Source organism: Penicillium brevicompactum (assembly GCF_028827555.1).
Source record: "Penicillium brevicompactum strain IBT 35665 chromosome Unknown utg000009l_segment0_segment0, whole genome shotgun sequence".
Lineage (NCBI taxonomy): Eukaryota > Fungi > Ascomycota > Eurotiomycetes > Eurotiales > Aspergillaceae > Penicillium > Penicillium brevicompactum.
In genome coordinates, this window is record NW_026623212.1 from 431,271 (window position 1) to 457,202 (window position 25,932).

Sequence of the window (25,932 nt, forward strand, 5' to 3'; positions counted from 1 at the left end):
TTGGTTATAGACAATCATTTGCTTCATGAGACTCGTAGCATAGATGCTATTCAGAGCTTGCTGCCCGACTTGCCGAATTCAATCACCAGTTTACCAAATTGAGTACCCTGCTTCATGTCCTCAAATAGTCCGTCGATGGCAGACAGGTCATCCAGATCGGTCTTGAGCACTCGTGACACCACCGGGTAAATCTTCTTCGCGTTGACAAATTCGATCATCTCCTTGAACTCTTTGCGAGAGCCCATCGTGGAACCACGAACATCGATGTTCTTCAAGACCGCAGCCATCGTGAAAGGCATCTTGGGGGATACTGTCATTCCATAGATGGAAAGAACACCGCCAGCCTGCAAGATGTGAGCAAAATGTGAGTATTCTACCCAAAACATTGGCCGATTGCAAATACTCACCTTGAGTAACTTGACAGACTTCTCGACCGAATCACCACCCGCACCGTCAATAATGGCATCGAAGTTCTTCTTGCCAGCAGGAAGCAAGCCAAGCAACTTCTTCTCCCATCCATCCTCCTTATAATTCACACCACCGGTCGCACCCAACTCAACCGCCTTCCGAATCTTCTCCTGACTCGAGCTAGTCACAAAAACATGTGCCCCCCCTCGCGACCGCAAACCGCAGCGCCATCAACGCAACACCACCCCCAATCCCCGTAATCAACACAGCAGCACCATCCCCAGAGTTCCGCTCACCAGCCTTCGTAATAAGCGCCCTCCACCCAGTCAATCCAGTCAAAGGCAAGGCAGCCGCCTCAGCATCCGACAAGTGACCAGGAGCCTCCTCGACCTCCGAGAAATCAATCGCGAGATATTCTTGCAGCGTACCCTTATCATAAACCCGTGTACCACCCATAATTCTATACCCGGTAGCTTCCTCGGGCCCGTCGGGCGAATCCTTCCAGCCCACGCCGGGATTCAGGATCACGCGCTTGCCCTGCCATGTCTCGGGGCTGGGGACGTTGGGACCTGCGTCGACGACGATGCCTACTCCGTCTGCGAGTAGGGGTACGTCGAAGGTCACGCCTGGGTATAGATGTTGGCGGAGGAAGAGGTCGCGGTGGTTGAGGGAGGCGGCGGTCAGCTTTATCAATAGCTCGCTCCCTTGCGGGGATGGCTTGGGCACGGTGCGCAGAGAGAGCGGGTAGTAGACTTGGCCGGGCTTGCCGGGTTTGCCGTCAATTGGAGAAATGTAGATTGCTTTGGACATGTTTACTGTTGGATTGGAAGTTAAGTTCCAAAGTTGTCAAAATGAATTGAAGCTGCCCAGGTGGTTGTTGGTAACTTGGGGTGCGGGGATTACTATATCTTATCGTTTTAACCGAGGCCCGAATGGATGCTTTTCAAAACTTCAAGGACTACTGTTGAATTTCAAGATTGGACGCTATTAGACTGTGGTACCTGGGAATGAGTTGATTTCAATTTGGGAAGGGTTTGTCTTGTTCTACCTCATGTGAAAGTCACTTGGACAACACTACGAGAATATATGTAAACCTGGAATCGGCTGAACATTCCAAGCATCAACTTGCCATGTTTGGCGACTTTGGGTCCTCGCTCTTCTAAAAAGAGCATGAGAGACAGGAGACTTTGAAATGCAGTACTCTGGGGGTCTAAGAGACCGAGGCCAAGAATTGGGGGAGCGCAAATGCTATGACTGCCGCGAACAATATCCAGCCACGGTCATTGGCAACTTCATCTGTGCGTGGTGAAACAGTGATACTCACCAGTAATAAGAAGCACTTGTTAAAGAAGTCAACACCTCCTCACAATCTAGCTCTGCTAGATATGATTCACCACCAAGTTCGGTCACAAAGCTGTACCACCAAAAGTCTTCCTGTGTGAACCTCAAAGCAGTAGTAAAATCCCAATATTCAGGATACCAACCTGCCGATTCCCAATCCAAAAAACCAGTGATCTTGCCCTCCTTCACCAGAATGTTATGAAGCTTCAAATCTCCGTGCGTAAAGACAATGCGATGACACAAGCTTCCCATCTTTTGGCACGATCAAGTGCATCCTCGTATTCAGTATCCGATGAGAACCCACCCGACCAAGCAGGCCGTACGAGATACTTATTCAAATCATCCTCTGACTCAAAAGGACCAGAAAAATGACCAGGAGCGTGAGCACTCCTTATCGAGGTACCTGGAAGAGAACAAATCCTCAGCTCGCCCCATAGACTCGACCACACCCGCATGATCTCCAGATAAGCTCTAAGCTCTTCTAAAACCAAATTTCGATCCTCGTCACTGAATACTTCATAAACTCGACCCAATGCTTCACCAGGCACGCGAGTCATGAGGATTGAAACCGGTGCATGGGGTGTATCAGGGTGCGCGCTATAGCAAATCACCCTTGGAACTGGGAGACCTGCATTTCGGGCAACTTGCATGGATAAAACTTCCTCGATCCTGGTGCCATCGGACTATTTACAAGAATAATCCGAATGGAAGCTTAGCGATCTGATTATCGTAGGAGATTCGGACCCAGTTGCAATAAGACCGAGAGAACCGTCTAAGATATATGCGGAGAAAGCCCCAGGATTGTAGTTATTAGTCGAGGGTGCGTTGGGCGAGGAGTTGGTGGCATTCGGTCGTTAGAGATTGGTCGGACTTTGTCTGGCCATGTGAAATCGGGCACGAGACAGCGAGATAATGACTCAAGTTTCATTGTGAGAGTCTTCGAAGTGACCAAACCAGTTCGAAGGAGGGAAAGAAGTACGGAGTACCAAGGAGAGAATTGGCGGCATAAACAATGGGACGGTGTATGTTATGTCACATGTCCATGAACAACCTTGGAACCCTGAGAGGTGGGAAATACTCCTACAAAGCACATTACGACCATTGAAAGGCTACAGTTACAGTCTACGACAGTGAGGCGAATGAATAAAGAATAGGCTCTTATTGTAGAACACCTGAATAAGAAAAAACAAACATCAAAGGGTCATATCCCGTTTCCCATTTCCCGTAAGACTTTAAAATTAGCAAGAGCGAAAAGAGCGGAAGATAATCTAGTCAACCTCCTCCATGGTGCTCTCGCCGGTAGCCTCGGCAGGAGCAGCAGCATCGGTCTTGGTCTCGACGTCGGCGTCCTCGTCGATGTTCAGGCCCAGGGAGACGAGCTTGTGGATGCGCTCGGAGAAGCTGGCGGGCTCCTCGATGGTGAATCCAGAGACCAGGAGGGAGGTCTCGAAGAGGAGCTGGGTGATGGACTTGACGGTGCGGTCGTTCTCGCCATCGGCCTCGACCTTCTTCTTGAGCTCCTTGATGATGGAAGACTTGGGGGAGATCTCGAAAGTCTTCTTGGAGGACATGTAGGAGGACATGGAGGTGTCACGGAGGGCCTGGGCCTTCATGATACGCTCCATGTTGGCGGACCAACCGAACTGGCCGGTACGGATGGCGCAGGGGGAGCCGACAAGCTTGTGGGAGACGACGACCTTCTCGACCTTGTCGCCGAGAACGTTCTTGAGGGCCTTGGCAAGCTCCTCGTACTCCTTCTCCTCAGCCTCACGCTCGGTCTTCTCCTCCTCGGTCTCCTCGAGCTCGAAGTCCTTGGTGATGTCGACGAGCTTCTTGCCGTCGTACTCCTTCAGCTGAGTGAAGGCGTACTCATCAATGGGGTCAACGAGGAACAGAACCTCGAAGTTCTTCTGCTTGAGGGTGTCCAGGAAGGGAGAGTTGGCAACAGCCTTGATGGACTCGCCGGTGATGTAGTACATGTTCTTCTGGTGCTCGGGCATGCGGGTGATGTAGTCGGCGAGGGAGGTGGCCTCGTCACCAGACTTGGTGGACTGGTAGCGGAGGAGCTTGGCCAGAGTGGGGCGGTTCTGGGCGTCCTCGTGGATACCGAGCTTGATGTTCTTGCTGAAGGCCTGGTAGAACTTGTCGAACTGCTCGCGGTCCTCAGCGATCTCAGTGAAGAGCTCGAGGGTCTTCTTGACGATGTTCTTCTTGATGACCTTCATGATCTTGTTCTGCTGGAGGGTCTCACGGGACAGGTTAAGGGGCAGGTCCTCGGAGTCGACGACACCCTTGACGAAGCTGAGCCACTCGGGGATGAGGTCGGTAGCATCGTCAGTAATGAAGACACGGCGAACGTAGAGCTTGATGTTGTTCTTGGTCTTCTTGGTCTCGAAGAGGTCGAAGGGAGCGCGCTTGGGGACGAAGAGGATGGCGCGGAACTCGAGCTGACCCTCGACGGAGAAGTGCTTGACACCGAGGTGGTCCTCCCAGTCGTTGGAGAGAGACTTGTAGAAGGAGGCGTACTCCTCAGTGGTGATGTCGGTGGGGTTGCGAGTCCAGATGGGCTTGGTCTTGTTAAGCTCCTCCTCCTCGATCTTGGACTCCTTGACGGTCTTGGTCTTCTTCTCCTTCTTCTCCTCGTCCTCGTCGACCTCCTCGACCTTGGGCTTCTTCTCCTCATCTTCCTCCTCCTTGGTCTCGGCCTCCTCATCGGGGACCTCAGTCTCGGTCTCCTTCAGGACGTGGAGGTAGATGGGGTAGGAGATGAACTCGGAGTGCTTCTTGACGACCTCCTTAACGCGGGCCTCGTTGAGGTAGTCCATCTGCTCATCCTTAAGGTGGAGGATGATCTTGGAACCACGGCCGAGCTGCTCGCCCTCGGTGTCCTCCTTCAGGGTGAAGGTACCACCGGCAGCGGACTCCCAGATGTACTGCTCGTCATCGTTGTGCTTGGAGACAAAGGTGACACGGTCGGCGACCAGGTAGGCAGAGTAGAAACCGACACCGAACTGACCGATCATGGAGATATCAGCGCCAGCGGAGAGGGCCTCCATGAACTGCTTGGTGCCGGAGCGGGCAATTGTACCAAGGTTGTTGATGAGGTCCTAATGAAGTAAAATGTCAGTTCTCAATCCATAACTCACAAAGGATCGACGAGAGCTTGGGCCCTCCGATGAAATAACTTACAGCCTTGGTCATACCAATACCGGTATCACGGATGGTAAGGGTCTTGTTCTCCAGGTCGGGGATAATGTCGATGCGCAGATCCTTGTTGGAGTCAAGCTTGGAGGGGTCGGAGAGAGCCTCGTAGCGGATCTTGTCGAGAGCATCGGAGGCGTTGGAGATCAACTCACGAAGGAAAATTTCCTTGTTGGAGTAGACGGTGTTAATGATCAGCGAGAGCAGCTGAGAGATCTCAGCCTGGAACTCGAAGGTCTCAGACATGATGGCGGTTGAATATTCTGTAAGATAGGAAGATGGTTAGAGTGACGTTCAGCAATTGACTTCAAAGAGAAGCAGAGTTTGATGTAGCGGTGGGGGGGGAGGAGGGGAAGAGGGTCAAAGGCAGTACAGCTACCAGGTTGATGAAGATAGGGAGACACTTACAAGAACTGAAACTAAACAAAAAAGAGAAGCCTTGGAGGGGAGGAACCAAAGCAAAGAGAGATGAAGAGAGGAAGTTGGGGAAGGCGGGTGGTTTTGTGTTTCCAAAAATTTCTGGTGGAGAGGTTCTACGACGATCCAGCAACTTCCACCTCGTCGGTCAGGCAACCTGCAGCTCTACGTTCTAGAGTCTTCGTTATATCCAAACTGAGGGGCCCTGTCTTTATTTTTATCATTTTAATTTCGACTCAATTGCCCCAGACTGAGATACTTTCTTTCATTGAGAATATCACTGCCTGAGGCACCATCGCTAGAATCTTCCCCAGACTGAGTCAGCTGGTCTATCAACCTTGGAAGTTCTACGGAGTACACCAATGAGGTCCTCATGTCATTTCTCGAATAACGAATTATAACGATACATTGCTCATTCCCCTTCATTTACACTGTAAAAGCCATAGACAAGAAGAAAAAAGAAAAAAAAAGGCATAATACAAGAACCGGGATGGCGCACCACCGTAAAACCCTGAAGTTTGCTATGCTAGTAACGAAAATGCGAAAAAAAGGTCTCAGAGAGAACAGGCAAAAGACATCGAAAGAAATGAATATGGCGCAAGATGGACTCGAGGAACATCTCGGAGATGAGACTCGACCCAACAAGAAAAAGCAAAAAAAAAAAAAAAAAAAAAAAAGTCAGGCTAAAACACATGTGCCCAGAGGGTAGGAAAGAGACACAACTTTTCCAGCCAACCCGGACCAACCGCTAATATGCACTGTGACGGGAAAAAAGGGGGAGGCAATAGTCACGTAACACATGTCATTAGGAAAAGACGGGGCAAAAGAAAGGAGGAAAAAAAAAAGAGAATCCAAATCAGAGTAATACAGATCAGATCCTGGGAAGATCAAGCGCCAAAAGCCAGGACACTGGAGTCGACGTGCGGAGTAAGACGTAGGGGATCATCAATATCAGGTTGAATATTTAAGCAGCCTGGGCCTGGCTGCTGCGGCCCTTGGCGGCAACGTTGCCACCACGGCCACGGGGAGCAAAGCCACCACGGCCCTCCCGCTGGAAACCACCGCGACCCTGGCTTCCGGCACGGTCACCACGGCCGCGACCAGCACCGCCGCCACGTCCGGCGGGGAAACCGTTGCTGCCGTAGGCGTTGCCACGGGGACGGCGCTCTTCGACGAGGATCTGCTCGCTGCCAATTTGGTGGGGGTTGGCGGCGACAGCGGCAGCGTAGCCGGCGGGCTCGTTGAATTCAACAAAGGCGCAGTTCTATTGATAACATTAGCAAATGAAGATGAAACCAAGAGGCAGAGAGAAAGAGGGACAAACCTTAGGGCGGCTGACATCGAAGTACTTCAGCTTGCCGAAGCGAGACAGGACCTGCTTCAGCAGGCTGGCATCAACCTTGTCATTGACGTTCTTGATATAAGCGAGGACAGTCTCCTCGCCGGCACGAGGCTGCGACTTCTTGTGGTCGTGGCCAGCGGTCTGCCATCCGGCATCAGTGGAGGCCTCCTGGGGACGGGCCTCGGTAGCAGCAGCGGCAGCGGCAACAGGCTGAGCAGCGGGAGCAACAGGGGAAGCTTGGCTGGCGGGGGCAGCGGCCTTAGGGGCAGCAGCGGGGGCAGCAGCAGCAGCAGCGGCCTTGGAGGCGGCAGCAGCCTTGGCCGCGAAGGAGGTGGTGGCGATGTTGGCCCAGGTCTTGGGAAGAGCAGGAGTGGGAGCAGTCTCCTTCTCGGGGACCTGCTCCTCCTTGGCAGGGGCGGGAGTGGGCTCGGGAGCGAGGGGCTCCTCGACATCCTCGATCTCAGCTTCAGCCTCAACGGCGGGAGCGACAGCCGGGGTCTCCTCGGCGGGGACGCCGTTGGTCTCGGGAACTACTTCCTTGGTCTCCTCGATTTCTCCGTTGGCCTCGACTTCCTCGAGCTTCTCGTCCACCTTGGAGACGGTGGCATCGTCAGAAACCTGAGCCTCCTCGCTGGAGACAGCAGGAACCTCGGCCACAGCCTCGGGGGCTTCGGTGGCAGCCACAGCGGGGGTGGTCTCCTCCTCAGTCTCCTCAACAAGGTAACGGAAGATGTCGTTGAGCACGTAGTAGCCGTTGGGCTGCTCGGCGAGAACAAAGGTCTGAACGAACTTGCGGGAAGGCTCGGAGTTGTTGGAGATCTCACCAATAACCGAGACCAAGATGTTGTCGAACGAAGCCTGAGAGTCGACGTTCAAGACGCGGACCTTGCAATCCTGGAACTTCAGTTCCTTAATCTTGTCACTGATAGACTAAAAATAGGTTAGTGAAAGTTCACAATTCAATAGGAAGCTCAACTAACCTTGGTGCCAATGTTGACGGGGACGGGCTCGGCCTCAGTGCCAACAACCAGCTGAGAGCGACGGGAATAGAACAGGTGAAGCTTGTCGGGGTTGCGGCTCATAGTAGTGTAGTACTGCTCAACGAAGAACCAGCCCACCTCGTCCTTGGAGATGTCATTCTTCTGATCAGTGGGAGTGACAGTGGTAGGGGTGGAAGACTGAGCGGGCTGGAAGCTGGCGGCAGTGTTCATGGTGACGGAAGCGTGATTGTAGGACTCGGGGTAGCCGTGCTGGGCAGGGTAGTTGCCATTGATGGGAACTTGGTTCATATCGGTCATATTGTAGGATTGAGGGGTTTTGGCGGTTTCGGGTGGAAAATGAGATTAAGAGTAACCGAGCGCGGCGGGATAACAGTGAAAATATAAGAACCGAGAGGGGGTTTTTTTGGAACCTGAAGAAGACGGGGATCGGTCTAACGATAATCTTTTCACTGAATATTGTTAGTGATGTGCGCGATGAGGAGGTTGAAGAGGTGAAAGAGGTGGAAAAGGACATGTGGAGATCGGAACTCACAATGCGAAAATGTACTAGACACTAGTGCAAGCAATTGAAAAGGCAGAGAAGAAAGAAATAGTGGGGAACCAAAGGGTAACAGAGAGAGAAGAGAGAAAAAACTATGCGCTTTAAGATTGCGGGTGAAGGTATAACAGTGATCTGAGATGAGAATAGTGCTCAATAGCTCAAAAGGTGTAAGGTGAAGATGAGAAAGATCGAGAAATGTGGGTCTCGAGAATGGAAGATGGAGAAGTCGGGAAAAAAGAAGAAGAAAAGGCAAGTTGAGAGTGAAGCTGTGGGAATTCGCCGCCGCTGAAAAAGCGACTTCTTTCTTTGACGGGTTTCGCGTGGGCGGTCTACCCCGGCAGAATTGGTATACTTCGCTACTTGATACATCGACAGATCTAATAATATGAGATCTAGATCTAAAACTAAATCCTTTGTCAGATGGGTCTAAAGAGGTCTGATCAAGCGTACGTGAAAGGAAGCAATGGAGGCCAGCACAGCCCATTCTGGTGTGACTGTATCGTCTACCCGAAGACCAACAGGAAGGCAAATCTGGCGAGAGGAGCTCAACGGAGCTATGATATAGAGACTAGATCGAAGAGATATTAGACAGGTGTAGATCCAAACATAAATCGACATAGATCAATGACCCCTGACACGCATTGACTCAATCGCACTCGGCTCCACCCAACAAAGATCAATAGTGGGAAAATCTAAAGACAGCAAACATAAATGTGGAAGGGTTCATGATAAGATTTGAGGTATGTCACAAAGGTAGATGGTAAATAAAAATCAAGACACAAACAGAGATATATAATGCGCATCTCAAGTTCAAACGCCGCAAAGTGATCCGGAAAAGAGAAAGAAGGGTATGATAGGACGTGAAAAAGGTGCTCGGCAAAGGCGACAGCAGTCGTAAGAGCCATCAACCGAGACGGAGTACATGGCCAAAGAGAAAAAGATGGAAAGAACGATCGGAGACGGTCAATCACGCGGACGTATAAAACACAGCACACGAGTGAAGATATTTTCTCAAAATCACATTCAAGGCGAGGTGGTACCCTCGGATTTCTCAGAGAGCGGTTTGCGCATAACCGCGTCCTGGCCGGTCATTCTGCGCCCGAGGGCGCGCTCGACCTTCGCACCGAGAGCGAGTTTGTTCAAGTTGTCGGATTTCTCGGCGGTGGGGACGAATCGCTGCTTGGTGAGCGGCTTGTTCTCTAGGCGCTCGAAACCCTCGTGGAGATGGGAGATGTCGGCGATTCGGGGGTCACCACTGGGGAGGCTGCCGTTTGTGCGGTCAGATGCTGCGAGCGAGGGACTGCCACTGACGGTGGAGAATCGCTTGGAGGCTCGGTTCTGCGGAGAGTTAGACATGCGCCGGAGGAGGAAAATCCTGGGATCCAGGGAAGGGAGGGGCAAATCCTACCGACTGAGCCATCATGGGGCGCTCGGAATCCAGAGAAGTTTGACGAGCCATGTTGGGCAGACAATGTGCTTTTAAAGGGGAGCGGACTGCGGGAGAGGGGCGCGGTTTCGAGTAGGTAACCCTAGAGATAGACCTGGGCAAGTTTCTGTCAGTGGAGTCTAGCGCTCGGCCGAGGTCAGCACTTACTCTGTAGTATGCTCTGTATGGTATAGTCCAGTTGAAGCAGTGGAAGTCGTAGCAAGAAGGAAAGAGGTGGGTCAACGGTGGGGATAAGAAAGGGGGAGGTTTTTTGGGGATCGACGTAACCGTAAAATGCGGTAAAGAGGCGTATGCGTACGGAGTGGCTTGCAATTCCTGAGTGGAGGTTCTGATGTCAAGACTTGCTCAGCCAATGAGTCGCCGTGATCTTATATTTGCCACGTGCTGGCCACGCGAAGCTCGGTATACTATTCTCTATTCATCCGTAGTCCGAAGTATGTGCTGAGAGTAGTGTATCCTCCACGGTATCCATATTCTCTCTTAGCTCATACCACTCTCTGTATCGGCAAGGGGAGGGCACGCATAGAGCCTGGTTTAATTGACCTGGGTACGGAGTACAGGACCTGGGTACCTGGACTTCCAAGGTTAGAATTAAAGACCTATCATGCAACATTCTGCAACATCCTGCACCCCTTTTACCACATGTTTCATCTGTGAAACGCTTACAGCTGGGTCTTGGCATGCTGATCCGGCACTACTTGTGACTAGGTGTGAAGGATTAGCTACTTTCCGTAAGAGCCAGTGCATATCTTACCTACAGTAGAAATTATGTTGGTATGTACATAAATTTTATGATCTCATATAGATATAGTTACTTCATACGTAAGTACGAGTATCATCTAAAATAATTATTGAGATACTGGCAGTCATCAGTAGCTAGATACTGCCAGACACACTACATACTCACTCTCTGTACGGAGCAATGTGGAGAGCAACCCGAAAGCGGATACACCGCCTCAAATTCTGCCGGATATACGAGTATACCCAGAATCCCACGAGCTTGTCGAGACTTCCCATCACAACTATCCAAAATGCCGAAGCCAAAGTCGTTCTTGAAAGAAAAGCCCAAGAAGAAGGGCGCGGCCAAGCAGGTATTTTTATCTGGTCCCAAACATGAAAATCGGTTCATCTTCTCATCCATTTTAACAGGCACCAGTCACCGCTGATGATTTTCTCGCCGGTATGTATTTTGCAAAAAGCGCCAGTGAACATTCAATCTAATCTTGAACTAGCCGGCGTGGAGCTGGAGGAAGCCGGGGAGAAATGGCGGGCTGGAGACGCGGCTAAGTCTATGCGGTTCTTTATGCGCGCTATCGCCAACTACGATGAAGGTTTGCAGAAGCATCCTGGTACCTTCGATCTAGCCTACAACAAGTGAGTATCACCAAAGTATTGTCATTTCCATTGCTGCAACATTCAAAGTCTAAACGAAGTGATTGCACGGCTGCCGATGACTGACGACTCCTTGCAGAGCACGAGTTCAATATGAAATCACCCAGCACCCCAAATTGGCAACTCTGTTGACTGCGCCAATGGGAGAAAACTTGCAGGTTGCATTGCAGTCGCACCGGGACGCGCTGCATCTGGACCAGAATAATGCTGACGTGTTGTTCAATTCGGGCCAGGTGCTGACCAGTCTGGCGGAGTCGATATCGATCTCCAAGCGCCCGGATGACGAGCAATTGATGCAGGCAGGAACCTACCTCCAGGAGGCGGTTGAGCTGTTCCAGCGGTGCTTGATTGTACAGGAGATGAAGTACACTCAAATGCAAGAGGAGATCGAAGAGATGAACTCCGGAAATGTCCCACTTGCGGCACCGGAGGCGGAGACTGTGCCACAGCCCGAGCCTCCAAAGACGGCATCCGACGAGGAGCAGGAGCAGTGGGCCATGATCGTGGAGCCCGTCACTAAGAACACTTTGGTCGAAACAGCTATTGCCCAGTTGGAGACTTTGACTACTCTGTGCAGCGTGTTGACATCCAACCCGCTTGTCGGCGGTGTTGGATGGGTGCAAGAGTATTCGTCGGAGCTCGTCCATTCCCGACTGCCCGTTTATGCCGAAGGTTCGGACAGACAGTATGAGGCGGCCTTGGCGCGCGCTAAGCTGATCTGTGCTGTGAACGAGCTACTTTATCGGGGCGGACATACTGACGCGCAGACCTATCAGCAGGAGGTTGGACAAGTCTTCGGGCCCGAGCTTGACGTGTCAGCAGACCCGGATGGATTGTGTGCCAAAGCAGAGGCGCTTGTCTCACTGAACCAGGCATTTTCTGATATCCCCCCGTCCGAGGACGATGCAACGGCCCAAGACGCGGTGGCACTTCGGTGGAAGCACCTCTCAACCGCCCTGGATGCCCTGACAGCTGCATCCAAACACCCCGAAGCTCACAACTTGCCCAAGATCCATCTCGGACGTGGTGATGCTGAGATGCATAGATGGCGCCTTGGGCGAGCCCCATGGAACCACGCTGTCGCGAAGCAGAACGGCAATATGCTCTTGCGCAACGCTCAGACCTACTACCGCGGCGCAGCTGCTCTGGCGAGACGCGATGGAGCCGCCGAAGAAGAATTCGAAGGTACATGCAAAGAAGCGGTTGCCGCAGCAATCGAAGGCCAAAACACCAAGCTCCATCAGCTTATAGCAACCAATAGTCAGCAGGTGGTGGCCACGGCGCAAGACATGGTAGAGGACGGCCTGGTAGACGGGATGGAACTGAGCGCCCTGATGTCATGAACTGCCCAACATCCAATGATCTCACAGGCCGCGACGAGCTTTCACTTCTCTGTCCATTTGAACCGCGTCCTGGCGAATATGGTGCTCTTTGCTGAACTGCGTGGCTGCCGTAGCAGCACCCTCAATATCCGACACAACCAATCCAAGCTGCGACAACAATTGCTCGATTTCCAGCCGCTGTGCCTGCACGGTCTGTGAGAGCTCCGCGTTTTCCGCATTCGTGGCTTCGAGCCGGGTATTTAGGGTCGACTGCGCTTCCTGAAGGAACGGCGTGATATGCGCTTTATACAACTCTTCTGCGCCGAGTGTATGCGGCCTAGGTAGTCAGCTAGTCAGAATGAATTCCCAAACTTCAAATCATCAATCATAAACGCAACATAATCAACATACACTACATGTTCCTGTTCCCCGGCGTGCTCAGTCGCTTGTTCTTTCCTGGCCTTTGCGTCGCTGACTAACCGATCAAGCTCATTCAAGTGTGGCACCGCATCCCTCTCGTCAATAATATCCTCGAACTCAGCCTTGGCATTCGCTTCCAGTTTCGCATTCAGCTGTCGCCAGACACCCTCCAAACTCGCCGGAACATGGCGCGCAGGAGTGGGGAAGCAGCTTGCAAAGTTCTGGTATGAGTTTGCGCGCAGTGTGCGTGCCAGCGCCTGGTCGAAAATCTGATTCAAGCGAGATGCTCGCGGGCCTGGGGTTTGAGGAGCTCGTGCTGGCGGGGGAGGGGATGGCGACGCAGCGGGCTGCTGTGGTTGTTGGGAGCTGGATTCCGCCATGATGGGTACCCCCTGCGATTGAAGTTCTCACGTAATTAGAGACCAAGGTGGTGTGAGACGTCGAAGGTGTTCGGAAGAGGCCTGTTGTGGTATTTGAGGAATTTGGATTGTGGTCGGACAGAATCGCATTCAACGCGACGCGCCAGTCACGTGTTTTATAGATCGCTCGACGATTTTGCGCATTTTTGCTTACAAAATTGATGCAAATATTGTCCTCAATGTCTAGATAATACTATCTAAGGTATATAGATTGAAAACCTAGACAGGCTTGAAGAAAAATGTTAAAAAAGAACTCAATCGTCAACAATAAGGGTATCCATCAGCCCTAACCGGCTTGGTGAGACCCAGGCCAGCTTTGACGCCTGCCTTCTTCATTATCTGGTTGTAACAGATGGGGAGACAAAGAGCTTTGAGAGCCCCTTCGGAAGTGAATTGGGGGTAGGGGCTTTATCGAGTAGGGTATGTGCCATGAACATATGCGTTTGTGGATGTCGGACCAGAGTGCTTTAAAGGCGGGCCACGAGATTGAGATGTAAATCAGGCTGTTCCAAAAGCCTTGTAGGGGTAGAACAAAGCTGGAAGCATAGTTCAGGTTGAAGTTAAAGTCACTCGGTCGGGCGAGAGAGTATACTCTGTTTATCGTAGATGGCACCTGCAACATTGAATGAGCATATACAGAACGGGAACAGTAAATTCTCAGCCGAGTAAACCGCTTTGACTTACCCATGTCACCAGTAAAGCAATAAAAAATAACATGGCGTATTTATAATACGCCCAAGTAGCAGAAGTTGCATCTGTAGATGCCCTTCGCTGGGAGTCCACCACATCGAGCCTGGCTTTGGCATTTCCTTTTTGTAGATGACTCCGACCAGTATGGAGACCAGATCCTGGAATTGTGCTTGGATGACCACCCCCTTCAATGGTGCAAGTATACGATCTAGATGCAGCAGAGGGCAACCCATGGGCTCCCCCGGCGGATATAGACCGACGCTCCGGCGTCGAGCAAGCAATCTCCCTTGTGACTTGAATCCCAGTCAGCATGGCAAATGGTGAACCCGGGAGATCAGCGTCAATCGAGTCAATACCGCCGAGGTTTCGAAGCTGGCGACGTTTCTGGTAGATCATTGTTCCTGCGCGTAAATAGATGGCGAAGGTCAACGAGACGATCAACCAGACTGGTCCGTAGAAGGTAGCTATACGAAGGAAGTCCCATTTGATAGAGACCCAGCACCAGAGCTAGAAGAGCGGTTTGATTAGTACATTCCCAAATGTTCTCAGTGGTTTATCATCTCACGATGGCGGAGCCATAGATCCGACCTCTGGCTTGAGTTTGGATGAAGAAGTATGCGAAAGCTGGAATAAATGGAATACCGTAGCAGCAGAGAACATATTTCCACTCCAGTTTTCGTAGTTGTTCGGAATTATATTTGTGGAAGAATGTGAGGTAGACGTTGCACGCCATTGCGAATGTCCACAGAGCGTCAGCAGGCATGAACCTATGCTTGTTAGTCAAGAGGGAATGAGAGATAATTTGAATCTCATCACCGACCATTGGATCAGAAAGCCCTGGAACTGACACAACGAGCTGTCTACGCCTTGGTGAATACCGTTTGCAGAAATGACGGTGGCTATGTTAGCCATCATATTTCCCCATGAGGCATAAAATACGAGCCTATTGATAGGCTTTCGGAAAGCAGGCGATGCAATGAAAGTAGCGACTATAACGAAAGTTCCTATCAAGGAGATGGTCGAGCAGACACGCTCAGTGGCCGAAATGGCCGATATCTGTTCCTCAGACAGCGTCATGATATCATGATATAAGGCTGACCGTACACACGAACGGATATGCAAGGAGTATATCTAACGGCAGATATATGAGCCGAAGTGTTGCGCGTGGTTCAGTCGGGAGAAATGACAGATCGAGGACCCGAATGATCTGAGTCGGGGACTTCGGACTCGAACAAAAGAACTAGATGTTTCGAGATGAGTACTCAAGCCTCAGACCAGCTGTTTAATTGCTTTACAAAGAAAAAGGGCGGAGGTAGACCCCGCACAGCCATCTTTATTGAGGAACAAAGAGCAAACACAGGCCTGCCAAGAAGGAAGAGCAAGGTAGACAGGATCGCTTTTAAATGGTTCGTTTCGAACAGGCTAAAAGGGAGAAACTGGTGTAAGGTCCAATCGGGGTTGGTGTGTGTAGGTGAGACTTTGAGCTTTACCAAAAAGTCAATGGAAATCTCAATAGGATTCCGTGTGTGACGCTGTCTTTCCCCCCGACGATTGCAGGCCGCTTTAGAATGGCAATCCAGATGGAAGGGGATACTGTGGGTAACTGCAGGGAAGATTGATTTCTCAAAAAGGGTTGTTCAAGGCAGCTATAAGCTTATTTCGAAATGCGGATCAAGACTGTCACCAGAAGCCCCTGCCTTTCAAACGAAGACTTTCGAACAAGGCGAACACGTCTGTCGCACTTGTCGGTTAAATACTTCGGTGCTCAATTCTTGGCTCGAGGCATTGGATTGAACAGTTGCCTTGGACCGCTCCCTCAGAGTGGACAGTAAAGCCCTTGAAAGAAAAGGGACAGAAAAAAAAAAAAATCAAATTCAAAATGTCAGTTGAAAATAAAACTGGAAGCAAAATATCCATCGGGTATAACGCCGAGTTCTCCCATATCCATTTATCTAATCTCGCTCGTCATCTCATCATGCGCAGTCCAGACCTATCAGTACGCAGGCTGCGGGGGGATCATGCCCCCATACCCGGCCATCTGTTGCTGCTGGTGCTGTTGCTGCAATTGAGCCTGGATCTGGGGCAGATCGTGGAACCACGGGTGCTTGAGAGCTTCAGTGGCACTGATGCGCAGCTCAGGACGAAGTTGGAGCATGCGGTGCAAAAGGTCCATTCCGACGGGGTCGATTTGAGGAATGATCATAGACAAGTCTTGCGTGGCGTAAACGTGGAAGTTGGTCTTGTATTCTGGCAGCTGTGAGATCCCGGGCCAGGTACGTTCGGACGGAGTGCCCATCAAACGGAAGATCTTGATCAGTTGGTCCTCGTTGGTGGTGCCGGGGAACAGCGGTCGGCCGGTGTACATCTCCGCCATGATGCAGCCAGCGGACCAGATGTCGATACTGGTGTTGTAGGTGCGACTGCCGAGAAGAACGTCTGGGGCTCGGTACCACAGAGTCACAACTTCGTTGGAGAAGGTGTTGACGGGAATGCCGAAGGCGCGAGCCAGTCCAAAGTCACCTAGCTTAAGTTGTCCCTTCTTGTTGATGAGGAGGTTCTGGGGCTTGAGATCGCGGTGCAACACTCGGTTGTCGTGGCAGAATGCGATACCTTTGAGGAGTTGGTGCATGAATGATTTGACGGTGGCGGGGTCGAGCTGTCCGCGATCTCCACGGGTGTCCATATACCGCTTCAGGTCGCGGTCCATGAACTCGAAGACGAGCATCAATTTGTTCTCGGTGTGGATGACGTCGTGAAGTGAGACAATGCTCTCGTGCTTAAGCTCCTTCATCAGAGAGATCTCACGAATAGCGGTCGACGGAGTGCCCTCCTCCGAATCCAGATGAATCTCCTTCAACGCCACCATCTCGCCAGTCTGGCGGTTTCGCCCCTTGAAGACCTGTATTGCTCGTCAGCGATGAGCGTGGGGTAGAGCGAGCGAGGAGCGAGACGTACGGTAGCATAGGTTCCTTCACCGAGCTATAGTAGATTGATCCGTTAGCGAGCATTCCTGACGATGTGCAACCAGAGAGAATACCTTTTCCAGCTGTTGGAAGGAACTGGGCTGTTGGGATCTGTCCATTTTCTGTAGAGGTTTGGAAGCCGGTGGCCCCGACGGTTTTTGAGAGAAGAGAAAGGATCTGGGAGAGACAAGGCTTGAGGCGATCTTTAAAGGGTGGACTGCAGGATCCCTAGGATGCTCCATGCTGAGACGTGAGGAGGAGCCCCGCGGCCGGAACTTATGGCTGAGTTAGCAAAGGCGCTTACTATTTTTGGGCCTCACTTTGGATTTTACTTTCACTTTGTTCCCATGGATTAATTCGATTTTTTTGCTATTCGAAGCCGAATTTAATTTGAATATTTGATAGTAAGATATAGCACTATAGCAGATTCATGGGGAGCTGAGATATGACAGGCGGAAGAACCAACTGAGATGGATGGCTACATCGAACATGCGAAGACGACTGCCCAATGTTTCCAAAGAGCATTGCTTCATTCCGTACACCCCCAACATTGATGATTCCAATGGGCATGCCACGCTTGAATGCTCGTTCCACTAAGCGCCACGCCGAATACGTCGCCAGGCTGCTACCCAAGATGAGTAGCCGCCCAGCGTCATCGATTGCCTCTTCAGCCGCCGATTTCACTAGAGGGTCAATGTTCTCGCCAAACATAACCACAGCAGGCTTGAGAATACCGGCGTTGGACGTCGACATCCATGCGCCGTCATTCTCCACCTCCACAATGGCCTTTCTGCCATCTTCCAGCGTGGGAGGATTTTCCAAGCACGTCGGACATGACGGATAACGGAAAGTCGAGTAAGGCGCTTCGGCCAGATCAACATCACCGTCCGGATTGAGCTTCAGACCTTTCCGTCGTTGCTCCTCCGGGTTGTCTGTGTCGAGGGCGCCCTGCTCGACCATGCGAGCCAGAAACTCGGACCAAGCCGGATTGAGCCTCTCCAAAGAAGCTTGGAAATCGGCTCGGGGAAGCTGGCTGCGACAACTTGTGCAAACGACCGATCGCAGGTACCCGTGCAGTTCGAGGATGTCCAGCTCCGGATGCGCGTGGGAATGGAACGAATCGACATTCTGTGTCACCACAGAGCTGATGTAGCCTTTATCCCCAAGACCTTTGATAGCCCAGTGCGTAGAGTTGGGTCTTGCTTTCACTAGACCGGGCCATCCGACGAAGCTGCGCGCCCAGTAGCGTTTGCGTGACTCGTGACGGGAGATGAACTCGTGGAAGTAAATCGGACGATAGGATTTGTTGCGCCGGTAGGTGCCCTGCTCGCCGCGATAATCCGACAGGCCTGACTCGACGGAGATGCCTGCGCCGGTCAGCAGCACCGTTTGGGAATGCCTTCCCACATCGACGCCTCGGAGATTCAAGGACGGTGGCGCAGTGAAGAAAGACGTTACAGCCTCTATGGCTCCTGCTAGGGTAGTCGCAGACGGTGGAAGAATTAAGGCAGGTGGGAGTGGGCCCGTAAAGGGGATCCGAATCGCAGGCGTCGTCATTAGAGACGCATCGTGCTCCGCGATGTCTTGGCGGGTCAGAAGTAGAGCGGGCAGCGGGCAGCGATTGCGTAGGCGGTTAAAGCTTGGCACCAAAATCGATGATACTCGTGAGCATCAGTCAGCGGAAAACAGTGGTTCGAGCTCCGAAAGACACTTGGGGGAATATCAATCAATGTGATGTGATAGGCTCCAAGGGGGGAAGTTCGAAGGGAATGGATGTGAAATGCAAAGAAGCAGATTGGAACATCAGCGCATCTGGAATTGCGTCTTGCCGGATTACATGATACCGCCCCCTCCAGGGCTTCTTCTTCTTTGAAGATAATTCGGAACTTTCTGGGGCAAAGAAAGTGAACACTCTGTCCAATAATCCTTGCCGTTTCTTGGACTTTCTCAGGATGCCGCTGACGCAGCCCCTGCGTTGCAGGCTACGTCCTCTCCACTCCCTAAGGGTTTCCAATATTGGATCGGCTCAACGACGCATACTTACCTCCGCTCCTTTTTTAAAGAACGCTTCTTCCTTTCTGTTTCACTCTAGACCACGTTCCCTTCGATCTTCTTTGACAATGACACAAACTCGAGGCCATGGCAGCCATGGCCATCATCACCACCACCATGACAATACCTACCTCACTTCCTCAAATAAAAGCGACGCCGGTGTTCGGATTACGCGGATTGGTCTGGTTGCCAACCTCTGTATGGCAATTGGAAAATTCATCGGCGGCTACGTCTTTCACTCTCAGGCTCTGATTGCCGACGCCTACCACGCGCTCACCGATCTCGTCTCCGACTTCTTGACCTTGGGGACTGTCGCCTGGTCCCTCAAACCCCCTAGTGACCGATTCCCCAATGGCTATGGAAAGGTCGAGAGCATCGGCGCGTTGGGTGTTAGTGGTCTGTTGCTCTGTGGAGGAATGTTTATGGGACTCAATTCGGGACAAGTTCTGTTGGCGCAGTTCTACCCTGAGATCGCGGAAACGGTCGCTCACTCTGGCATGCTGGGACATGGCCATTCGCACAGCCACGGACCGATTGGTCCCAGCATTCACGCCGCATGGCTGGCGGCGGGTTCGATCGTGGTTAAGGAGTGGTTGTACCATGCGAGTAAGTCTTAATTCCGAAGTCCCTGAGATAATTCCCCAGTTTCCTAACCCCGTTATAGCTATGAAGGTTGCCAATGAGCGCAAATCGTCGGTCCTCGCATCCAACGCCGTCCACCACCGCATCGATTCCTTGACGAGCATCGTCGCCTTGTTTACAATCGGTGGAAGCTATGTTTTCCAAGACGCTACCTGGCTGGATCCAGTTGGTGGACTCCTGATCTCCTTGATGGTGATCAAAGCTGGCTGGGGCAACACCTGCACTTCTCTCTTGGAATTGGCCGACACCACTGTCGATGAGGATGTCCGCAGCTCCGTGGAGGATGCCACCTCCAAGGCCTTGAAGGATATGGAGTTTGGTCATGAAGTGATCGTTCGCGACGTGCAGGGCATGAAGTCGGGCCAAAACTACTTGATGGATATTGAGCTGGCTGTGCCAGGCGCCTGGGCTGTCAGTCGGTCGCATACTATTGAATCGGCGGTACGCAGTGCGGTTGGAACCGATGTGCGCGGTGTGAAGCGCATCAAGGTCCGCTTCATTCCGGCGGAACACCAGGAGCTGACCTTCTCGGATGAATTTGTTGATCAAGATATCGGCGGGGACCCTGAGGCCCACACTCACAGCCATGATCACAGCCATAGCCATGATCGGAAACGACAATAGGGGGACATTGGTGTGGAGAGTGAAGATATACCCTTATGGGATTCTGTACTATGTATAGATAGAATACCAAATGTGAACTGTGGTACAATATGTACAATGCACGATCTATGCATTCTGCTGCCCAGGTGTAGTGGGGGAGTCCCATTCTACCGACGATATTAGCAGAGAGAAAGCTATTTACCCGCTCGGGCTTGACTTACTGCACTTGATCAGCCGCACTAAAAAGAGCTCCATATACCCTAATTGGTGCTCGGCAGAGGTTTCCTGGAATTGCAGCAGATAGGAGTTCTACTTGCACAGTATGGAGTATACTGTACAGAATTGCAGGCAATTTGGCAAAATAAAGCAACCGGTTATGTAGGAGTTTACATCATAGCGGACTCATCCTTCCGCTTGCGCTTTTTGCCGCCCCTCGTGCAGTGGCTATAAAGTGTATCGTAGATCCTATTCTCTTCTTTTGATTCTTTCTAAGACATTTGCATTAGGGCCTTCATCATGACTTCTAGCCCCTTATACATTGGTTTCGACCTCTCAACCCAGCAGCTGAAGGGATTGGTGGTGAACTCGGAGCTCAAGGTGGAGTATGTCGCCAAGTTCGACTTCGATGCCGACTCGCACGGGTTTCCAATCAAGAAAGGCGTGTTGAACAATGAAGCAGAGCACGAGGTGTTTGCCCCGGTCGCTTTGTGGTTGCAAGCATTGGACGGCGTGCTGGAGAACCTGCGCAAGCAGGGACTCGACTTTAGCCGAGTAAAGGGAATCAGCGGTGCCGGTCAGCAGCACGGCAGTGTCTACTGGGGCCAGAATGCGGAGCAGCTGCTCCGCAATCTAGACTCCAGCAAATCCCTCGAGGCGCAACTCGATGGTGCTTTCTCTCACCCATACAGTCCCAATTGGCAAGATTCGAGCACCCAGAAGGAGTGTGACGAGTTCGACGAGGCATTCGGTGATCCCGAGCATCTGGCGCAGGCGTCGGGAAGCAAAGCGCACCACGTAAGAGGCCCAGCTTCCGCGATTTGACAAGTTTACTAACACTGTCTCCAGAGATTCACAGGACCTCAGATCCTTCGCTTCACGCGAAAGCACCCCGATGTCTACCAGAAGACGTCGAGGATCTCGCTGGTATCCTCATTCCTGGCGTCGCTCTTCCTCGGCCATGTGGCGCCATTCGACATCTCCGACGTCTGCGGAATGAACCTGTGGAACATCAAGAAGGGAGCGTACGATGATAAGCTGGTTCAGCTTTGTTCAGGTGCTTTTGAGGTCGAGGACCTCAAGCGGAAGCTCGGTGAGGTGCCAGAAGATGGAGGCCTGCACCTTGGTCCCGTCCACTCATACTTCGTGGAGAGATTTGGCTTCGGTACCGATTGTACGGTCACCCCAGCAACCGGTGACAACCCCGCTACCATTCTGGCTCTGCCTCTGCGGCCATCAGATGCCATGGTCTCCCTTGGCACTTCCACTACCTTCCTCATGTCCACCCCCAGTTACAAGCCCGACCCTGCTACCCACTTCTTCAACCATCCGACGACCCCCGGATTGTACATGTTCATGCTGTGCTACAAGAATGGCGGCCTGGCCCGTGAGCACGTCCGAGACGCTATCAATGAAAGCCTGAAGGATACCCCGGCTCAACCCTGGGCCAACTTTGACAAGGTTGCCCTGCAGACCCCTCTGTTGGGCCAGCAGGATGCATCGAGCCCTATGAAGTTGGGTCTGTTCTTCCCACGCCATGAGATTGTGCCAAACATCCGCAAGGGTCAGTGGCGCTTCACATATGATCCCAGCACAGGGAATCTGAAGGAGACTACCGATGGATGGAATAGCCCAGAAGATGAAGCCCGTGCTATCATTGAGAGCCAGATGATTTCACTGCGTCTCCGCTCTCGGGGTCTCACTCAGAGCCCCGGAGACGGACTACCTTCTCAGCCACGACGGGTCTACCTTGTTGGTGGAGGCTCTAAGAACAAAGCAATTGCGAAGATTGCCGGAGAGATTCTCGGCGGTGTCGAGGGCGTGTACCAGCTTGACATTGGTGACAATGCATGTGCGCTAGGTGCCGCATACAAGGCGGTATGGGGTATCGAGCGAAAGTCCGGTCAAACCTTTGAAAGCCTGATCGGCGAGCGATGGAAAGAGGAGGAATTCATTGAGAAGATTGCAGATGGCTACCAGAAGGGGGTGTATGAAAGATATGGCCAAGCCGTTGAGGGCTTTGAGAAGATGGAGCAGCAAGTTTTGCAGCAAGAGGCAAATAAGGCCTAAGCGATTTATATAAACCTATAAATTAAGTCCAAAAGTACATACAATGATCTAAATATGAAGTTCATGACGTTCGGGAGTCTCTGAGATCTATACGCTTTGAAGCGAAGGCGGGCTGATTACGACATTCGATGTCCACCGAAAAACAATTTTAAACAACACACACCTCCCCCTCATTTTCCCTTCCCCACGCTTTGGAGACTGGACTGGAAGATGGAAGAACAGGTATGTCTTCTCCGGCTTATACGTACTTTTGATCTTGATCGAAATTTCCGTTTTCCCCTCCCCACGTTGCTTGCGGCGTAGCCCCTCCAACCCTCGTGGCCCCTCATGATTGACATCTTACAGGTAGCAAATGCCATTGAGATCGCCTCGAACCCAGTCTCCAACAACGACGCCTTGAAGTCACAAGCTTTCGAATATCTCAATCAGCTCCGCTCCGACCCCACCGGATGGCAGGTCTGCTTCTCTCTCTTCACCAAGACCCCACAACAGTCCGAAGTCGTACGGCATGTCAGCTTGGAGATTGTCAATAGCGCCGCCCAGGTCGGCTTGATCGACCAGGCCTCGCTAGTCATTGTTCGAGATGGGTTGTTGGCCTATATCCGTCAGGCCTACGGCCCCGAAGCCACTTCCTCCCCCGACCCTCCCTATATCCAAAACAAAATCGCACAGACCGTCACATACCTTTTCTCTTCACTGTACGCCAGTGGTTGGGAGTCCTGCATCGACGATCTCCTCGCCCTCACCAACAAGTCCACGGGTCGGGACAACCAGCTTGGAGTGATCTTTTACCTGCGTGTGCTGAACTCGATCCACGATGAGATCGGCGATGTGCTAGTTTCGAGATCTCGCGGAGAGCAGGATAAGGCGAATGGGCTGAAGGACCTGATTCGTGACAGGGACATGCAAAAAATTGCCAATTCCTGGCAGGAAATTCTCACCGTTTGGCGGGAGGGCAATGATACTATCGTGGAGATGTGTCTGAAGGCGGTTGGCAGCTGGGTTAGCTGGATTGACATCTCTCTTGTCGTGAATCAGACAATGTTGGATCTGCTGTTCCAGCAACTTGGACGGGCCGAAAAACAGGAACTTCAAGAGGCCGAGCAGCGAGTGCGCGATGCTGCTATAGATGTTTTCACTGAGATAATTGGCAAGAAGATGAAACCCGCGGACAAAATTGAGATGATTGTTTTCCTGAATCTGGACTCCATCATCACTCAGCTGTCGAACAGCCCACCGCTACGAGAGCAGCGCTTCACATCCAAGTACGATACCGATTTGGCAGAGACAGTCGCCAAGCTCGTCAACAACACAGCTGTGGATATTGTGAGGGTATTGGACAACGATGCTGGGCCTATCAGGGAAAAGGCAGAGAATCTTTTGCATGTCTTCCTGCCTCACATTCTGCGATTCTTCTCCGATGAATACGACGAAGTCTGCTCGACCATGATTACTTGCGTCAACGACATGCTTACCTATATTCGGAAACTCGCCAAAGCAAACCCATCTTTCGAGGAGCGAAACAAGGCCATTCTCCTTCCAATTTTGAAGGCTATCGTTGCCAAAATGCGTTATGATGAGACCTTGAACTGGGGCGACGAGGACGAGCAGACCGATGAGGCAGAATTCCTGGAGCTCCGCAAGAGACTGGGTGTATTGCAGCAGATTATCTCCTCGGCTGATGAGCAGCTTTACATTGATGCGATTTCCGAAGTGGTGGGCACAACCTTCGAGAACCTACGGGCGTCTGGGGGCCAGCTCGACTGGCGTGACCTGGATCTCGCTCTGCATGAAATGTACCTGTTCGGTGATCTGGCTGTTCGCGGAGGCAGTCTTTACACCAAGGGCGCCCCTACTGGCATGCCTGCGAACCGTCTGATCGAGATGATGTCTGCAATGGTGGGCACCGATATTCGATCCTTCACCCACCCCGCAACACAGCTTCTATACATGGAGCTTTGCGTTCGCTACAGCTCTTTCTTCGTCCACCACACCCATCTCATCCCCGGAGTCCTGGAGAGCTTCCTTCAGCTGGTGCACCACCCCGTTGCGAAGGTCAAAACTCGCTCGTGGTATCTTTTCCAGCGATTTGCCAGACAGCTGCGAAGCCAAATTGGCAATGTGGCGCAGACAGTCGTGGAGGCATTGAGCGACTTGTTGGTCATTCAAGCAGAGGTGCCAACGGAGGGCGAAGATGGTGAGGACATGTCTTCCGAAGACCACGAACGCAGCGGAGAGGCCATCTTCACCAGCCAGCTATATCTCTTCGAGTCGGTTGGAATTATCAGCTCCACTCCAAGTGTTACCGCAGACAAACAGTTGCTTTACGTCCAAACCGTGCTTAGCCCAGTCTTCGGCGACATGGAGCGCAACCTCGAAGCCGCCAAAGCAAATGATGCGCGTGCGCTGCTGCAGATTCACCACGATATCCTGGCTCTAGGCACTCTTGCGAGAGGATTCTCAGACTGGCAACCGGGCACTGTCGGCTCCCCATCCGCCAATGTACTTCCCGAGGTCTCGGCAGCTTTCGCTCAGGTGGCAGAAGCTACCTTGGTGTCCCTCGAGTCTCTTAAGAACTCGTTCGATATCCGGACCGCCGCTCGCTTTGCGTTCTCCCGACTCATTGGTGTCCTCGGTGCAGGAATTCTTCCTCAGCTGCCCCGATGGATCGATGGTCTCTTGACTCAAACCTCGTCGCGCGATGAAATGGCACTGTTCCTTCGTCTTCTGGACCAGGTTGTCTTCGGGTTTAAGAGCGAGATCTACAGCATTCTCGACACTCTTTTGACTCCCTTCCTGCAGCGAGTTTTCGCTGGAATTGCCGAGCCAACAATCGGCACTGATGACGAGATCCAGCTTGCCGAGCTGAAGCGAGAGTACCTGAACTTCCTGCTCGCCGTCTTGAGCAATGACTTGGGAGCCGTCATCATCAGCGAACGAAACCAATCCATATTCGAAACTATCATCACGACCCTCGAACACTTCGCCAAAGACATTGAAGACCTCACTACTGCCAAGATGGCATTCAGCGTGCTGAACCGAATGGCCAGCTGCTGGGGTGGCCCGGACCTGGCCCCTGCCAACGGCACTGCACCATCTCAGGCCGCCCTCCCTGGCTTTGGTGCCTTCATGATTTCCCGACTCTCACCTCTCACTTGGGCACTTCCGACGACCGCATCCTTCAACCCTAAAGACGCGCAAGCCAAACAGGTTCTTGCCGAGGCAGGCGGGTTACAGCGCACCATCTATGCCAAGACCGGTATGGAATACGTAGAGTACTTGCGTAGCCAGGAACTGCCTGGCATGGGCCTGGGTGCCGAGCTCATCGAAGAGTTCCTGAACAACATGGGCCAGCTGGACGTGAAAGGGTTCCGGCAATTCTTCCCGGTACGTATCTAACATCATGGAACTCTCGTTTGCACCACACTCCCTCTAACCCGCACCT

At 52.1% G+C, this 25,932-nt stretch overlaps 12 protein-coding genes across 12 annotated transcripts; 4 read left to right on the plus strand and 8 right to left on the minus strand.

Moving 5' to 3' along the window:
- Nucleotides 1–50: 50 nt before the first annotated feature.
- Nucleotides 51–1,218, minus strand: N7506_011607 (putative alcohol dehydrogenase; the record flags this gene model as incomplete). The annotated part of the gene is made up of 3 exons (XM_056960898.1): nt 51–344; nt 408–588; nt 629–1,218. 3 exons carry the CDS (start codon nt 1,216–1,218, stop codon nt 51–53), a joined length of 1,065 nt encoding a protein of 354 aa, XP_056805432.1.
- A 510-nt stretch (nt 1,219–1,728) lies between these two features.
- N7506_011608 (Aminoglycoside phosphotransferase) lies at nt 1,729–2,399 on the minus strand (the record flags this gene model as incomplete). The annotated part of the gene is made up of 2 exons (XM_056960899.1): nt 1,729–1,961; nt 1,991–2,399. 2 exons carry the CDS (start codon nt 2,397–2,399, stop codon nt 1,729–1,731), a joined length of 642 nt encoding a protein of 213 aa, XP_056805433.1.
- A 618-nt stretch (nt 2,400–3,017) lies between these two features.
- hsp90 (chaperone Hsp90) lies at nt 3,018–5,196 on the minus strand (the record flags this gene model as incomplete). The annotated part of the gene is made up of 2 exons (XM_056960900.1): nt 3,018–4,856; nt 4,939–5,196. The coding sequence occupies 2 exons, from the start codon at nt 5,194–5,196 to the stop codon at nt 3,018–3,020; spliced, it is 2,097 nt and encodes a 698-aa protein (XP_056805434.1).
- Nucleotides 5,197–6,331: 1,135 nt separating this feature from the next.
- Nucleotides 6,332–8,007, minus strand: N7506_011610 (NTF2 and RRM domain protein; the record flags this gene model as incomplete). The annotated part of the gene is made up of 3 exons (XM_056960901.1): nt 6,332–6,631; nt 6,692–7,639; nt 7,690–8,007. The coding sequence occupies 3 exons, from the start codon at nt 8,005–8,007 to the stop codon at nt 6,332–6,334; spliced, it is 1,566 nt and encodes a 521-aa protein (XP_056805435.1).
- Nucleotides 8,008–9,274: 1,267 nt separating this feature from the next.
- N7506_011611 (uncharacterized protein) lies at nt 9,275–9,710 on the minus strand (the record flags this gene model as incomplete). The annotated part of the gene is made up of 2 exons (XM_056960902.1): nt 9,275–9,589; nt 9,660–9,710. The coding sequence occupies 2 exons, from the start codon at nt 9,708–9,710 to the stop codon at nt 9,275–9,277; spliced, it is 366 nt and encodes a 121-aa protein (XP_056805436.1).
- Nucleotides 9,711–10,729: 1,019 nt separating this feature from the next.
- N7506_011612 (uncharacterized protein) lies at nt 10,730–12,433 on the plus strand (the record flags this gene model as incomplete). The annotated part of the gene is made up of 4 exons (XM_056960903.1): nt 10,730–10,789; nt 10,848–10,878; nt 10,931–11,072; nt 11,170–12,433. 4 exons carry the CDS (start codon nt 10,730–10,732, stop codon nt 12,431–12,433), a joined length of 1,497 nt encoding a protein of 498 aa, XP_056805437.1.
- A 21-nt stretch (nt 12,434–12,454) lies between these two features.
- On the minus strand, nt 12,455–13,212 carry N7506_011613 (PMF1/NNF1 family protein; the record flags this gene model as incomplete). Its single annotated transcript, XM_056960904.1, has 2 exons — nt 12,455–12,749; nt 12,824–13,212. The coding sequence occupies 2 exons, from the start codon at nt 13,210–13,212 to the stop codon at nt 12,455–12,457; spliced, it is 684 nt and encodes a 227-aa protein (XP_056805438.1).
- A 2,722-nt stretch (nt 13,213–15,934) lies between these two features.
- N7506_011614 (cyclin-dependent serine/threonine-protein kinase phoA) lies at nt 15,935–17,146 on the minus strand (the record flags this gene model as incomplete). The annotated part of the gene is made up of 3 exons (XM_056960905.1): nt 15,935–16,840; nt 16,897–16,920; nt 16,979–17,146. 3 exons carry the CDS (start codon nt 17,144–17,146, stop codon nt 15,935–15,937), a joined length of 1,098 nt encoding a protein of 365 aa, XP_056805439.1.
- A 175-nt stretch (nt 17,147–17,321) lies between these two features.
- Nucleotides 17,322–18,461, minus strand: N7506_011615 (putative SIR2 family histone deacetylase; the record flags this gene model as incomplete). The annotated part of the gene is made up of 1 exon (XM_056960906.1): nt 17,322–18,461. One exon carries the CDS (start codon nt 18,459–18,461, stop codon nt 17,322–17,324), a length of 1,140 nt encoding a protein of 379 aa, XP_056805440.1.
- Nucleotides 18,462–18,856: 395 nt separating this feature from the next.
- On the plus strand, nt 18,857–20,222 carry N7506_011616 (cation diffusion facilitator family transporter; the record flags this gene model as incomplete). The annotated part of the gene is made up of 2 exons (XM_056960907.1): nt 18,857–19,562; nt 19,621–20,222. 2 exons carry the CDS (start codon nt 18,857–18,859, stop codon nt 20,220–20,222), a joined length of 1,308 nt encoding a protein of 435 aa, XP_056805441.1.
- Nucleotides 20,223–20,717: 495 nt separating this feature from the next.
- N7506_011617 (xylulokinase) lies at nt 20,718–22,487 on the plus strand (the record flags this gene model as incomplete). Its single annotated transcript, XM_056960908.1, has 2 exons — nt 20,718–21,215; nt 21,267–22,487. The coding sequence occupies 2 exons, from the start codon at nt 20,718–20,720 to the stop codon at nt 22,485–22,487; spliced, it is 1,719 nt and encodes a 572-aa protein (XP_056805442.1).
- A 327-nt stretch (nt 22,488–22,814) lies between these two features.
- On the plus strand, nt 22,815–25,886 carry N7506_011618 (Ran GTPase-binding protein LOS1; the record flags this gene model as incomplete). Its single annotated transcript, XM_056960909.1, has 1 exon — nt 22,815–25,886. One exon carries the CDS (start codon nt 22,815–22,817, stop codon nt 25,884–25,886), a length of 3,072 nt encoding a protein of 1,023 aa, XP_056805443.1.
- Between the last annotated feature and the right edge of the window lie 46 nt (nt 25,887–25,932).